Raw genomic sequence first — 14960 nt, forward strand, 5'->3', positions numbered from 1 at the left:
TGAGCAGAGGTTTGGAATGCATTGAGACAGATTTGCAGGGGTGGAGGGTTCAACTCCACTTAGTGTAATTTGATGTCAAGTGTGCCAAGTAGCGTGCGGTCAAGAATGATCATATTTTACCAAATTAGCTCAGATGCCCCATAAGTAGTCCGCAAGGTCGAGAATGAGAATTTACCCAATTGACCCAAATATGACCTACGCCAAATAGAATTTAAGGTTGTTTGCCAATCTACGCCAACAACTTGGCGGACAAAAATAAATGTAGAAAAAAAGATAGTATAACACTTTTGGTGACATGTTTTATGAGTTAGTGTTTCTTTTATTTTTTTTACCATCTGTGAAGGTAGGAAAGCTGTGGCCAAACAAGTAAATTGTCTCTTTCCCTTTAACGCAAAGCGATTGAAGCACATGGGCTTTATATGGAGTGAAGTGACGTTTGACAAAAAGTGGAAAAATGTGCAATAATTCGACAATCACTCAGTGAGGCTTATATTTGTAACTTTATTGAGCGTCCGGTTGAATTTACTCAGCACCAGGTCCTCCCGCAGCCTGATCTTTGTCTTTCTTCTTGTGACCTGACACGATGTCGTCGATGCGCAGCAACAAGATGGCCGTCTGCAGAGAAAGCAGGTCAGAACGGCCGGTGGGGACTGTAAAAGGCGAAGGCGGCGCCTGGTGCAAGCGCGTTCACCTCCACGGCCGTCTTGTACGTTTGTGCTTTGACGGCCAACGGCTCGCAGATGCCGGCAGCCACCATGTCGCACAGAGTACCTGTCTCGCCATCCACGCCCCACGAGATGCCGTCCTGCACCGTGTGCTTGGCCTGCAAAACGTCAAACGCGCTCAAAGCGACAGGCAACCCAAGCATCAAAGCAAAGGGTGTTTCAAATTTGAATGATGTGGGATGACTGAGTCGGAAGCGAATGCTTTTTTTGTTCAACAAGTGATTTGTTGCAGGTCCGTGCACGTTATAGTAACTTGAGCTTGTGACTTTAGAAATGAAACTGGCCCGAGTAAATCAAATACAAGCGTCAGAGATGTCCACTGTTTAGTGGGTGTGCATGCAGAGTGCCTACCCTCAGTGACGTGAGCACGCGAATGGTGGAGGCGCCGCAGTTCTGGATGAGCGTGCGGGGAATGACCTCCAGGGCCTGGGCCACGGCACGGTAAGGCCACTGCTCCACGCCCACCAGCGCGCGTGAACGCTCCATCAGGCGCTTGGACACGGCCATCTCCACAGCGCCCCCTCCGGGTAGCAGCCAGGGCTCCAGCATCACATTACGGCAAACCTGCATGGCGTCCTGAAGGTTGCGCTCCACCTCCTGTGCACATGCAGCCGGTTCACATTTTCAAAGTGCACTGCACTGCTGCGTCACAAACCGAGATTCTGGCAAACACGAGGCGGCGCTCACCGCCAGGATCTCCTTGCTGGCCCCCCTGAGCAGGATGGTGCAGGCTTTGGGTTCCTTGCACTCAGCAATGAAGGCAAAGTACTCGTCACCGATCTTTTTGACCTCAAAGAGCCCCGCTCCGGTGCCCACGTCCTCTTCACGCAGTTCATCAGTGCGGCTGACGATGCGCGCGCCGCACGCCCTGAGGTGACACGGGGCGGTGAGGCTTCGGCCCCGGCTGTTAGCGGGGCTACGCTAAGGCTACCTGGCGATGCGGTTGTTGTCAGTCTTCCGGACGCGGCGAATGGCAGTGATGTTGGCCTTCATCAGATAGTGCTGGGCCAAGTCTGAGGTGGCAGATCCATAACTTTAGGCTCCTCATAAGACACAGCCGCAGCGGCTTGGCGTGCACCCACCTGAGATTCCTTTCTCAGTAAAGATAAGGTCAGGTTTGACCCGGATGATGTCCTCGCACATCTGCTGGATGTGCTCCTCCTCCATCTGCAGGATCCTGGCAAAGTCCTCCTCTTTGCTGATCTCGATGTCCGTCTACACAAACGGAGACAAGCGGCGGGCGATTAAAGGCCGATGGCAAAGATTTGCGGAACGCTTGGGCTGCGCTGGGTAGCCAGAGGGGGAGACGCCCGAGACAGACACCCCAATTTGACAGAGAAAGACAATCAGACGGGGATTTTCTACGAAGGACGGCGTCGGGCCCGACTGGCCGTCACATGACAAGATCGGCTGAGAATGGACCTAACTGAGCCAAAAATCAATCCAGTCATAATTTGCGTTGGCGCTCACCTGGCTCTCGCCCTTCTTGTATTCCAGGGAGCAGTCAAGTAGGACGATGCGGGGCTCTTTGATGAGGCGGCGCATGCGCGGGTGTGTCACGTCTTTGTTGACCATCACTCCCCTCATAACGCACGAGTCCTCGATGATGCCGCCTGGAACCTGCGGCGCAAGCATGGTAGGAGAGCGGCCTGGCCCGAGCTGGAGCGAGCCCTTGGGTGCATGCCTACCTTCTCCACTTTGGCATACTTCTTGATGTCAATCTCCTTGCGTCCGTTATCGTCCATCTCCACAGTAAGCACGGCGTCCAGGGCCATACCGCACGCCAGCTCGGACCAGCGGCTCACAGCTTTGGTGTTGATGGCTGAGTGCACAATCTTCAGCATGGAGGCGCGATCGGCTGTGTCCACGGGGACGCTGGCGGGGCACGGCCCAAAGTGGACCCGTCAGCTTGCTGCCGTAAAAGCCCGGCGAGTGTGCACCTACCTGATCTCCTTCAATGTTTCCAACATGTCCTCCAAAGCTCGCCTGTAGGCACTGATGACGACGGTGGGATGCATCTGTTGCTCCAGGAACTGCTCGGCCACTGACAGCATCTCACCAGCTTGCGCGCACGTTGGCAAAGACGGGCAAAATCAGTCGTCGGGATTTGACGCACGCGTCCGCACGCACCAACTCACGAGGGCAACATGGTCAAGGCGGGAGCCGAGTCCCCCTCACTGCATTCCAAGTGTAAATTCTAACAACAATTTAAGAGAAGGAAGCTTGGTGGGCTACGCGCAGCTGGTTCAAATGTCTGTTTTTAATCCAGTACTGCATCAGTGTTCAAACGTGAGACACTATCGTATGCTAACTATCACTGGTATCAAAAGCTCGGTTGATGTGGTGCTCCTTTTTTTTTTTTGGGTAGGTGAGGTGTTGCTGGTGCTCAAGAAGTGGACGTCAACAAAGCGATAATGCGCATAGAGAAACCCAATCAGCAACTTTGGCTTTGAACCCACGCGGCACATGCAGGCGTGAGTGAGCAAGGCACGCGCACACAGGCAGGCACACAAATGTGCGAGGCCACACACTCGTCCTCTCACCCAAGATGATGACAGATGTGGTTCCATCTCCCACTTCTTCATCCTGCGTGCGGCTGATCTCAATCATAGATTTCGCCGCGGGATGCTGCACCTGGATCTGTAACCATGGCGATGCAGTCATAAACAACGGCCTCACTACGTGGGTTGGGCATTGTTTGAATTCTGATGGTTGCGGTGCCCTTTCAGGTTCTTCGACACGATTTTGGTTCCTAACGATCGGCTATTATAACTTCTGTCCTTTAATTTTCACTGTTCACTATCGCAGCTTTGGCGGCAGAAGGGCGTGGCAGCGCACCTTCTCCCAAAGTGTATCATTTCCAACAATCCTCCTTTGTTTGAGCTTCTTGCTGGCGAATAATGAGAACTCAAAAATTTAGCACAGAGATTCTAAACGATTCTGGGAGAAGCTCAAAGATGGCCCCTGTTCCACTCGACCCTACACGAGACACATGATGATCCATAGGCAGGCTCACCTCTCGCAGAATTGCGTTTCCGTCGTTGGTCATGACGATTCCGCCGGTAGGGTCGAGCAGCATCTACGGAAACACACAACCAACATTAGCGCCGCTAGTATTATAGCTGCTATACAGGCGATCGGACTGTAGCTCACCTTCATCATGGCCCGCGGGCCCAAACACGTCCTGATGACATCTGCAATGGTCTGGAACATGTGACGTTCAATCGATGGTCATCATTAAGTTGCATGTAAAAATAAATAAATAAATAAAACGAATACAAAATGAACTTACCTTGGCTGCGTTGATGTTTCCTGTCTGGACTTTCCGCCCAGATTCTCTCTTCACATTCTGGTCTGGAGACAACAAGTCTAGTCATTCTTTGCAAGATCCTACAACTAGCATCTTGTATAGCGTGGCCCTAGTTTGTAATGACCAGGGAGTAAGGATTGTCAACCACAGCCGTTGCATTTGCATAGTCATGCTCTATTCCCTAATCATAGCAGCTTGCTCCTCAATGACAAATCATTTATTTTATTTCATTCAAATTATGTACAGCAAAAAAAAATTCAATTTATATACACAGTCACATTGTACAGAATTTGAAACAAGGGAACATTTTGGCCTGCTTTTGGAACTCTTTAAAATGTCATAACTTCCTTAATTCTTAGCATATTGGTGACATTTAATTACACTTTCGCTCATTTATTCAAATTCTTTCTCGTGACATCGGTGGGAGTAACCACTTCTCAGAGGGTCGCACCAAATCACTTCTAAAGCGGGTCGTGGGAGTGCCAGAGCCCATCTGAGCTGTCCGTGCACTCGGCGGGGTACATCCCGAACCGGCTGTGTCTTGAGAACGTGGGGGGAATCTCGCGCATGCACAGGAACATGCGAACTACACGCAGGAAGGTCGAAGCCGGAATCAAGCCCCCGCAATGAGAGGTGGACATGCTAGTCATGTCCCCTCCCCGCCGTACTGTCTCCCTCAATCCTCGGATCCACCCGTACGTCGCAACATTTGATTGCCCAGTGACTATCGTTGCACGATGCTTTCCATGAAGGATATATATTGAGAGCAGATAACCTCTCAGCACACACTAACAATTGGACCAATTGACCACGTGACAAGGAAGTGCACTCCCAATGTCCGCTCATGACGTAGTTAGCAGCCGCAAATGCTTAAACGCTCGGAAGGCGGAGAGCAAAGGTGTGGCTCGGCCGTTATACTCCGTCCCGTAAGACCAAAGAACATTTGACGTTGAAAATGAGCGCAAATGCGAGGGCGACCGCTAAACAGTGAATGGCTGGCTTTCTTTGGTACCACGGGCACATGCTAAGGCGGCTAACCTCGCTCGCCTAGCTTAGCACGTGCCAGAGCGCTTTGTGCGGCCAGCCGAGCGGGCCATTCGGTGTTAGGGGACAACGTCTGACATAGCAAGCGGAGCGTTTACTCACTGAGGACAAGAACCTGTTGGCCGAACATCTTGGAGAAAAATATAAAGGCCAGGAGACAATGAAAAGATGTAGAAAACGCGTAGACCGGCTCCACGCGACTCGAAGATTCCACTCGACAAGTGGGAGGGCTATCTTGAAGGGGCGGGCGGAACTGTCAGCGAGGGACGTGCCAACCAATGGCGTCAATCCAAGCGTTGCCAGGCCCGCTTTCCCGCCTACCGACTACGCATTTAAGACAAGTGATTTGGGATAACGTGCCTTCGTGGCGGCCATGTTGGGAGGGACAACATTCCCATTGCAGGATTATTGTAATAATAGTCATACCTTTCAAACACACACACACACGTGTGTGTGTATATATATATATATATATATATATATATATATATATATATATATATATATATATATACATATATATACATACATATATATGTATATATATATACATATATATGTATATATATATATATACATATACACATACATATACACATATATATGTATATATATATATGTGTGTGTATATATATATATATATACACATATATATATATATATACACCTATATATATACATATATAGGTGTATATCTTTATACATACACACAAACACACACACACAAATATATATATGTAGTGATGCGAGACTTGTTAAAATGTTTCATGACTCTACAAACCACAAGAACATAACTGCAATGCCAAATTGGATTTCCTTTAAAAGGAGAAAAATGGATCACACGATCAAGCGTACAAATAAATACATCATACAGAGCAATCATTCAATGCGTACATAGAATCCGAGCCTTTACAAAGGTTACAAACAAATCAATGCAAGGGTTGCGTGCAGAGGGGTCCGGCCGCACCTCCCATGCCCAGTGCGCAAACACGTACATCTTTTTTTGCCATACATAGATGCATCATCATGGATAAGTGCTACCCAAGGAGGATGAAATCTTGGAGCTCTTCAAGTTTTACTTTCACAGCAGGGTTTGTCACCTTTTGTACCTCGTTAAAAATGCAATGACTTGCGATTGTACGTTCTTGCCGTTTCAGATAAAGCACCTTGGCAAGGCTGCAAGGAGTTGCTGAGAATGGCGGCCGCAGCCAAACTCCGCTTAGGACTCAAACACTGACGCCAATCAGAGTTCCCGTTGAAGGTGGCGCTGGCCGGTTTGTTGTTGCAAGAAGCGCAGGAAGTCTCGCAGCTCCCGCCCACCCTGCCACAAACCACAGGCGGCGGTCACACGCGCTTTCCCGTGGCCAGGGAAAGAAAGCCCGCCGGCTTACCTGGTATCGGACTGGCTCGTTCTTCCTGCCAGCCGGCGCAAAGTAGATAGTCGGGTACCTGAGAGAAGGCAAAGCGTCAATCGGTTGCGCGTGGCGTGTCCGGACACTGGCGGCTCACGTGAGCTTACCCTTGGACAACGTAGCCGGGCGGCAGGTCGTTATCCACAGCGTTCATTTTGGCGACGACCACGCTTGCATCTGAAGACAGCTGACAAGAGGACCACTCGTTGTACCAGCGCAAACAACTCTCAACAATGACGCTCAGCTTTGGAGATGAGGCGGTGGGAACTAGCAGGCTAAGCTTGTGTCAGGCCTCTCGAGGCAATTTTCATTCCGAGTGCAGTAGCTCGGCACCGAGCGCAAAGCAGAAGACAATGAAGATAAAGGTACCGTCTCAGCCAGCGCGGTGTAAACTGGTTCAAGCTTCTTGCAGTTCGGACAGGCCGGCGAGTAAAACTGGATCAAGACATCTTTGTCAGGTTGGTTGACAAGGGCATCAAAGGACTCAGCCACCACTACCTGCGTGTGGCGCACACTCCCGTGATGTCATTTGGCGTCGCCGCTAGTCACAATATACTGCTCGCGTCACACACCTTAACGGCGCCGGCGTTTCTGTCAGGGACAGGCTCTGACTTGACGTAGCGTTTCAGCTGCCCGGCGAAGTACTGGTCCAGAAACCTCTCCAGCGAGGTGCCGTCCCTCCTGCAAGAAACACGGGTCATCGTTATTTCATGCTGTGCTACGTTAGCGGCTTTGCATGCTACCTACGTGAACTCCTCCCTCATGGTGTACTTGTGACCCGCTTTGGTGCGGATGGTCACCAGGGGAACATCTCCGCCGTCGGATGTCCCCACACCAAATTCATTCTCCAGCTCGGCCTGGAAGTCTTTTTGATTGGCAACTGAGAAGAAGAGGCCCCGTCCTGCGTACTTGGTCGCCACCTTCATCACCCTGGCGACGGGAAGGACGCATGGACGGGAAGTTGGTGGGAACCGTTAAGACAACCGTCCGGTGTGCGCGCGTGTCACCTGTTCCTCCAGTACTTGGAGACTGGGGCATCGTGTTGGAAGTCCACGTTGTAAAAGGCAGTCAGGAGGTCACGAACTCTCAGAAGATCTTTGTTCTCCGAGGTCATATGAGGACAAAGTCCAAATCTGGACACGCATGGAGTGCAAATACCATTTTTCAGGCACTTGACTTTGCTAACTTACTTTCAAAAGCAGTTTTTTTCCCAAAGCAGTAAACAATGACTTGTATTGATCCCAATTTCAAATTCAAACTATTTCTTTTTCCAAAGCATTAAACAATGGCTAGTACTGGTTGCAATTTCAAATTCATTCAAAACATTTTTTTTTCTGTTCCTATTAGTCCTACACGCACTTACACGTGATCTCGGATGAAGCGTCTCAAAGACGGGATGGTCCCGAAATCTGGCAAAACAACAACGCTGTCCTCAAACGGACTGGCTAATCGGGGAGGCCGAAACAACAAGATGCCTCTGAAACATCAACACACAGAGGGTAGCTTGACAGACCGCACAAGGCAGCCATTGAAAGTTTCAAGTAGGAAAAGTAAGACTTACTCTGTTTGGAGTCCATAGGGGGCGGCCAGCGGCATTTGTGTGGTGTGAGCGAATCGGAACTGATCTCGCAAAAGTCCCGCAGCTTTCACAAAGTCACTCAGGCTAGAGCTGTCCTCGTCTGAAAACACACCTGACACAGGAGAGGAGGTCAAGGGGCGTCCGAGCCGGGGCTCATCTTGGCGCGTTCATACCGACGATGGAAGCGTCGTCGTGGCGGACGAATGTCTGCAGGTCTTCTTCGGTCAGCAACCTCACAGAATCCGGACCTGTCTGCTTTGTCATGTACTCAAAGATCCCCTCTGAAGGGCACACACACAAAAAAACCCATCAGCGCCTCATTTTGTGACCATCAAAGTGACGCCAGCATCTTTTACCAGCAGACCGAGGACCATCGTAGGAGGCGGAATCTTTCCCATTCCTGAAGATCTTCAGCGTCGGGTATCCTGACACACCGAAGCGACTACACGTGTCCACTTCGGCCGTGCAGTCCACCTGACACGCCGCACGCACAAGTCAGACCAGGGCTGGCGCATACGCGCACGCACAAACGGCCGATGTTACCTTTGCTAGCTGCACAGTTCCCTTCAGTTTGCCAGCTGCTTTCTCAAACTCTGGCGCTAACTTCTTACAGTGGCCACACCTGACGTTTAGGGAGGAAGGAAAGGAGGACGCAAACAAGGAAGAAAGGAAGTGATGGAGGTGGGGAAAAAGGAAGGAACGATGGCGGAATTAAGGATGGCACAGGCAAGAAAGAGTAGACAAGAGGTAAGGAAAAAAAGAAAGGAATTGAGCAGAGGAGTGAGAAAGAGAGAAAGGAAGGTGGCATTGTAGGAGCTAAATGAAAGCAGCAGCAAGCGTGTTCTGAGTGACGCGTACGCTAATATTTGCGCTTTTTTAAACAAGTGTGCGTTACCAAGGCGCGTAGAATTTGACGAGCATGGTGTCGTGCTCGGTTGCCAAGTAGTCGAAGTCGGCGTTTCCGAGCACGAGCACGTCACTGCGCGACGACAGCGAAGCCGGAAAAACGGCGAAGAGCATAAACGTGACGACAGCGAGGAGACGACGGCCAGCCGCCATGACCAATATTAACGTTTCCAACCAAATTGGACAAAATTGCGCAAACGTGCTTGATCAGCTTCAAAGCTAAAACATTAACTCAAAGGTCCGGAAACAACTTTCAGAATTAAAGCGTCGCATTAAATGTAAGTGACTTTTTCGCCGTAAAATGATTACAAAACTTAATTGATTCGGCGAAAAGAAAAAGGATTAGCATAATGAGCATTAACAAGCATTAATGACCGTATGGCAACGTTTGTGATTATTTCGTTGATTACTTTTATTTTGAAGTGTAAGTAGATGGCGAAACCTTGGCCCACCTCCGAATATCACTGATAAACATATCTTATTAACTGTATACAACGAGTGAGACGTGGTGTGAACAAGTGGATGTTTTCATGAGTCACTCATATTTATTGAGATTGTTTTTGCATTTTAAGGAAGGGGACAACCAAGAGAAGGAGAAGCTGTTATAACGGAATTCCACTAGGTGGCTCTCAGCAACCGAGGGACGAGGAGAATAAGCTTGAAAACATATCGAAGAAGAAGAAGACGGCAAAGGCGGTTGAAGAAGTCCAAGATGAAGCCTTTCTGATGTTTGGGTTAGTGCTTTTGCTACTTATATGGAACCCCCGCGCCTGTCTTGACTTTCAGCATCTTACCTCCCGTTCGAAATCCATGCTAGATGCTAAAAGAAGCTACTTGTGAATTGATCAAGGCTAATTGCAAGCTAATAGTCAAAGTCTACATGTTGAAAGTAAAACCTTATGTTCTCCCTTTTCACATAAGGGCTAAACATTAAAATAGACCATGTTAAAATATATAAGAATTAACACAAATGAAAACAAAGACGCCCATTTCACTTGTTTTGATTTGGATCTTTGAATGCCGCCCCCCGCTCAGAAGTCATCGATGATGCATCATGAAGTCTGCCTGCAAACGTCTCAGAGCGGAAGCGTTTAACCTTGCCTCACGGCCACTCCCCCCTGAGCGTGACAATGCCGATGACAACGTGGACCCCAAGCTCATCATCACTGCTGGTAACACGCAGCATCACAGCTGTCACCATGGCAACGGCATCTGAGTGGCCCCCTCTGCTTACATAAGATGATGAGTGCGCCGAGGGCGGTGGGAAGAGAACGGTCAAGAGGAAACGGAAAAGGCAGACTGAAGAGGAGGAGGAGGAGGAGGAGGAGGAGAAGAAGAACAGTGAAAAAGAGAGGCCAGGAGAAGGCTTGGAGATTGATAGACAGCTCGACCAATTGCTGGAGTGCAAGTCCAAGCAACACAAGCTGACCAGCGTCAACGTGCGCAACATCATTCACGTGAGTGTGCGCAAGCACGCCCGACTGCGTGTACGCTGAGCTTGTCTTGACACTTACCTTTGCCGTGCAGGAAGTCATCACCAACGAGCACGTGGTGGCTATGATGAAAGCCGCCATCAACGAGACGGATGCCGTGCCGCCCTTTGTGAGTTGTGAGATGTGCGTCGTGGATGAAGCGATTGACCGAGTGACTTTGTGCTTCCGCAGGAGCCCAAGATGACTCGATCCAAGCTGAAGGAAGTTGTGGAGAAAGGCGTGGTGAGACTCGGCGTACACTCTGCACCTCCCCCAACATTGGGGTGGATTATGAAATAGTGGACCTCAATCGTTCTTTGCAGCGATTGAGGAATGGGAATGAGTGAACCAGTCACTAATGATGTTGCTAATGTCATCGCTATTGCCGCTGGCTTCCTTCCCGGCAGGCGGTCCCGGCGTGGAACATCTCTCCGATCAAGACTGGGCGAGACGTCAGCAAGGTCAAAGTCAAACCTTCTGTTGCCTGCCGCATGCACGTACATCCGCCATGAGCTGACTGAAAGATAGCCACCTCTTGGCCTTTGTGTCCAGGTCCATCAGTTTGTAGACATCCCCCTCGCTGAGGAAGACTCCTCCGATGAAGAGTATCGTCCCGACGATGAAGATGAGGACGAGACGGCCGAAGATGTGAGGGTGGCCGCGGGTGCTGGTGAGTTTATGATGATGACGTGACTGACGGCACTTTGATGTGGCAGACTTTGCTGGAGAGCGACTTTGAGAGCGCTGCCTCGCCCCCGAGAGGAAGTCGGCGGCACCTACGCAGCGGCGGGAAGGTAAAGGCACGCGCCGGCTCCCGTGCGTGGGTGGGTGTGAGCTGTTGCAAGCCGCACTTCCTGTCACCCTCAGACGACGAGGGCCGAGTCTGCCTCAATGGGCCCCCCACCTCCACCCAAAGCTCCGCCTCCGTCCGCGCAAACAGACAACTTCCTGGAGAGGCTGCACGCTGTAGAGGCTGAGCTGGCCGTGTGCATGGACCCGTACCAGGTGGGAGCGATATTAGCATCAGACCCGGATGGATGCTCATGATATCCGAATTTGTGTGGCCAGCCTCTGGAGGACACGGGCGAGGGGGGCTTGATGGCGTACCGCACGCGCTCAAAGCGTCCTCTTCGGGACGTCCCCCTGGGGCGACTGGAGGCGGAGCTCCGAGCGCCCGACATCACGCCCGACATGTACGACTGTGACTCCGCCCATGAGGACAGCAACTGGACTGATTGGTTGAGAGGCCTCATGACCTCCGACGTGGACAATGATGGTGAGAAGTCTGAATACGCATACACAGTAATTTACACGCACACACGTTTTCTAAACTTTTCATGTGTTCAGAGGAGTGTGATGATGAAGATGACCCAGAGTACAACTTCCTGGCTGATATTGACGAGCCGGACCAGGAGGATTACCGTGACGACAAGGCCGTTCGCATTACCAGTCAGTACGCACACACGCCCACCGCAGTGTGATCATGGTGATAATGATGTTGATGATCTACAGAAAAGGAAGTAAATGAATTGATGGAGGAGCTCTTTGAAACGGTCAGACACACACACACACACACACGCACGCTCATACACACACAAAGACAAGCGCAGTAAGGATATTTGTGTGTGCGTGATAGTTGAAAGAGGACCTGACAGGCCAGGAAGTGGAGGATGAAGGGCACGAAGAAGAGGAGTTGCCGCGGGAGGGCGTACACACACATGACAAGCGTGTTGCCGGACACGCGTGTTACACACACAAAGAAACATGCGAGGGCGACGTGGAGGTTAGCCAGCGACCAATGACAGAGCGGCGTACGGTCCAGCAGCAGCTGTCCTTCATGAGAAGTACCCGACACACGGCCAGTGTGCAGATACTCAGGCTGGACGCACAGCACAGGCGCACACTGGCACAGCAAGTGCAGCAGGTAAGACACTTTGACGGGGCCGCAATGATGAACACAGCGCACCACTTAGGAGCGACTCACATGAACGTGCCGGTTTAAATTGATTGATCGATCGGAAATCTAACCAACATGCACATTTTGGTTTTTGAGAATGCTAGTGAAATTTCATACAAAACATGGATGGTCGTGTGTGTGTGCGCGTGCATCCAGCATGTGCAGCTGTTGCTTCAGATTCACCTTCTCACGTCAGTCGTGGAAGAACTCCGCCACGAAGCTGAAACCACGCAACAGTTCCTGGTGAGAAGCAAGCGCGGGCGGCAAAACAAGCGCAATTGTGACCAACGGTGCCGTTGTGTGTCAGTTTGAGCTGGACCTCCTAGCGCGAAGAGGTGAGCCGATGACCTCGCCAGAGCAGCGCAGCGCTTTTAGGGCGGCCAATCTACAAGGGGCGCTAGAACTGCTGGCCAAGCTGCAGGACTGGCCCGTGGCCTACGCACAACTCAAGCGTGTGCCCGATGCACGCGGACAAAGTCAGTCACCTTGGCCGTTAACGCAAAGTGTGCATTTTCCTGTCGTTCGTCACACATGCGCGTGTTTGTTACCAGTGCGCTGCTTTCCGGTGATGCCCGCTGAGCTGGCTTGGATCTTTGCTACAAGTCCAGTCTTTCTTTACCCGCAACTTCTGCCTCGTGTCAGCCTGGACCCGGCTCACTACTGCCCCCGCAGGACGGCGGCATTCACTGCAGCAGAAGACAGGTACACGCACATCATCAAACACATCTAAACTATGCAGAAAGGCAATTAATCAAACTGCGAGCGCGTGTGTGTGCGCGCGCGCAGTCTGCTCATCATGGGTCTTCGAAACTTGGAGGGCTCGCGTGACCCCACCCGGCTGCTGTGCGACTTGTTGTTGGGCAAAAGTGTCGTTCAAGTGAGACGCAGGATCCAGCAGTGCTGCAGACCAGGAGTCCCTGACAATATCGTCAAGGTAATACATGCGCAGACACACTTGAATGTGATGGAAAGCAAATGTGTGTGCGTGTCTGTGTGTAGACATTCCGCTGCAAGCGTGTTATTCCTCGCATGCCACGGGCGTGTGCTCACGTTGCTGCGTCAGAGCGGCGCCCACCAGTGGAGAGAGACGTGCGCCTCATGCCTCTGTGGCTGGTGGTGAGATGCCGCAACATGTACATGAGCGTGCACGCATGTACACGGATCAAAATTGGCAGTGTGTCTCACCTCCTGTAGAGAAGTCTCCCTGCGATCTCCAAGGCGGTTAACTCCTCCGGTCACTTGACTGCGCTTGGCTCCTCCTCCACGTGCTACCCATCCCGCCTCCCGCCCAACCTGCACTTCCGCCGCATGGGCTTCGTCCAGCAAGCTGAGCGCACATCCTCGCACCTGTGCTCGACTCTTCCCAGCCCCACAGCCCAAAATCTGCCCTCTTCTGGTTGCTCCGCCCCCACGGCGGCGACGGCAAGCATGCAGAGGATCGACGAAGCAGAGCCAGAGCTTCCTGCTTTCTCAGAATCATCAAGGCTCTGCGATATGAATGTGGGCGTGGCCAAGATGACACAAGTCGCTGAAACTTTCTGTCCTCTGCCTGAGGTATGCATGAGGGATTGGGGGGGTCACCATGATGGCTTTCAACTGAAGCCTAAAAAAAACAGATGAAGCAAAAGTTGTCCTTTTGGCGTGGCGCGCTTCTCTCAGGAAGGAGAGCCCCGCCCACAACTGGAGATGCACGCATCTGTTCCGGAAGAGAGCGAGCCCAGAAAAACAGCAAATGACGCACACATGAAGCAGGAAGCCCCGCCGACCGTTTCCGCTCAAAACGTCTCGACGGGCGCAAACGGAGAAAAGATGGTGATCTGGACTCGGTGAGGCCCCGCCCACATTTTATGGCGGCGCTTCATGGCGGTTCTGACATTTCATCGTCTGCTTCACCGCTCACTTCAGAGAAGCCGACCGCCTCATCCTGACAGCTTGTCAGCAGCAAGGAGCCAATTGGCGGACGTTCAGGCGAGTCTCCGCCCAGTTGGGAACCAAAAGTGCCCGGCAGGTGAGATGGGGGGGCGGGGTTTGCAGTCGTGTTGCGGTCACGACGTGACGCCACTTCTTTCCAGGTGAGCCTTCGTTTCAAAGACCTCCTTCGCCTTTTTCGTGTGGCCACGACATCCGCAACCTGTCCCTCGGTTGTTGACCAAGAACAAGAACCGGAATCTCTGCCAGAGTCCAAAAGCAGCTTGTTGGAAAGTTGAAAGGAAAACTTGCTGTCATAGCACTCGCTCAACATTTGCTGACTCAGCAATGACGTCATCAAATTCTTTCAATTCACATTGAATGAACTCAATTCTTGGTTTGCACCAAACATCTAATGCTAGTTATTGTAAATAAAATTTGAAACATCTGAGATGAGCGTCTTCATGGTGGAGTCACAACCTCACACACTTAGAGTCAAGTCCAGTTGAAGGACAAAGTTCCATAAGCGGAGAACGTCCAAAAAGCTGCACACTTGCTTACATGCAAGCCCATCAAGTGCACGTGTGCAGTCACATGACATCACCAACATGAGCAAATTACTTAAGGAAACTCAAAAACTGGTTCAA

At 51.2% G+C, this 14960-nt stretch overlaps 3 protein-coding genes across 5 annotated transcripts; 1 reads left to right on the plus strand and 2 right to left on the minus strand.

Annotated features, from left to right (window-relative positions):
* Positions 1-481: 481 nt before the first annotated feature.
* cct3 (chaperonin containing TCP1, subunit 3 (gamma)) lies at positions 482-5349 on the minus strand. The gene is made up of 14 exons (XM_049751808.1): positions 5182-5349; positions 4018-4079; positions 3879-3929; positions 3742-3804; positions 3269-3365; positions 2670-2787; positions 2414-2600; positions 2196-2345; positions 1808-1940; positions 1657-1738; positions 1413-1593; positions 1077-1322; positions 692-823; positions 482-615 (listed from the first exon to the last, which is right to left on the minus strand). The coding sequence occupies exons 1-14, from the start codon at positions 5207-5209 to the stop codon at positions 523-525; spliced, it is 1623 nt and encodes a 540-aa protein (XP_049607765.1). The 5' UTR covers positions 5210-5349; the 3' UTR covers positions 482-522.
* Positions 5350-5881: 532 nt separating this feature from the next.
* On the minus strand, positions 5882-9129 carry LOC125987431 (protein disulfide-isomerase A3). Its single transcript, XM_049751824.1, has 13 exons — positions 8966-9129; positions 8614-8692; positions 8427-8544; positions 8244-8351; positions 8053-8182; positions 7855-7968; positions 7499-7624; positions 7239-7421; positions 7064-7172; positions 6861-6989; positions 6599-6678; positions 6471-6528; positions 5882-6400 (listed from the first exon to the last, which is right to left on the minus strand). Exons 1-13 carry the CDS (start codon positions 9127-9129, stop codon positions 6323-6325), a joined length of 1476 nt encoding a protein of 491 aa, XP_049607781.1. The 3' UTR covers positions 5882-6322.
* LOC125987390 (GON-4-like protein) lies at positions 8669-14764 on the plus strand. 3 transcript variants are annotated; one of them, XM_049751737.1, is made up of 23 exons: positions 8669-8817; positions 9549-9710; positions 10012-10148; positions 10216-10433; positions 10504-10578; positions 10641-10691; positions 10856-10909; positions 11001-11096; positions 11165-11242; positions 11316-11453; positions 11517-11724; positions 11796-11897; positions 11961-12001; positions 12085-12372; positions 12562-12648; positions 12713-12881; positions 12957-13107; positions 13192-13339; positions 13405-13521; positions 13600-13959; positions 14065-14231; positions 14311-14413; positions 14478-14764. In XM_049751737.1, the coding sequence occupies exons 3-23, from the start codon at positions 10031-10033 to the stop codon at positions 14610-14612; spliced, it is 2904 nt and encodes a 967-aa protein (XP_049607694.1). In that variant the 5' UTR covers positions 8669-8817; positions 9549-9710; positions 10012-10030; the 3' UTR covers positions 14613-14764. The 3 variants fall into 3 exon arrangements, with proteins under 3 accessions (XP_049607694.1, XP_049607696.1, XP_049607695.1); XM_049751739.1 differs by having other exon boundaries at positions 10015-10148; XM_049751738.1 differs by lacking the exon at positions 8669-8817 and adding an exon at positions 9111-9254.
* The last annotated feature ends 196 nt before the right edge of the window (positions 14765-14960 follow it).

The sequence above is a fragment of the Syngnathus scovelli genome, chromosome 19, assembly GCF_024217435.2.
Source record: "Syngnathus scovelli strain Florida chromosome 19, RoL_Ssco_1.2, whole genome shotgun sequence".
Taxonomy (NCBI): domain Eukaryota; kingdom Metazoa; phylum Chordata; class Actinopteri; order Syngnathiformes; family Syngnathidae; genus Syngnathus; species Syngnathus scovelli.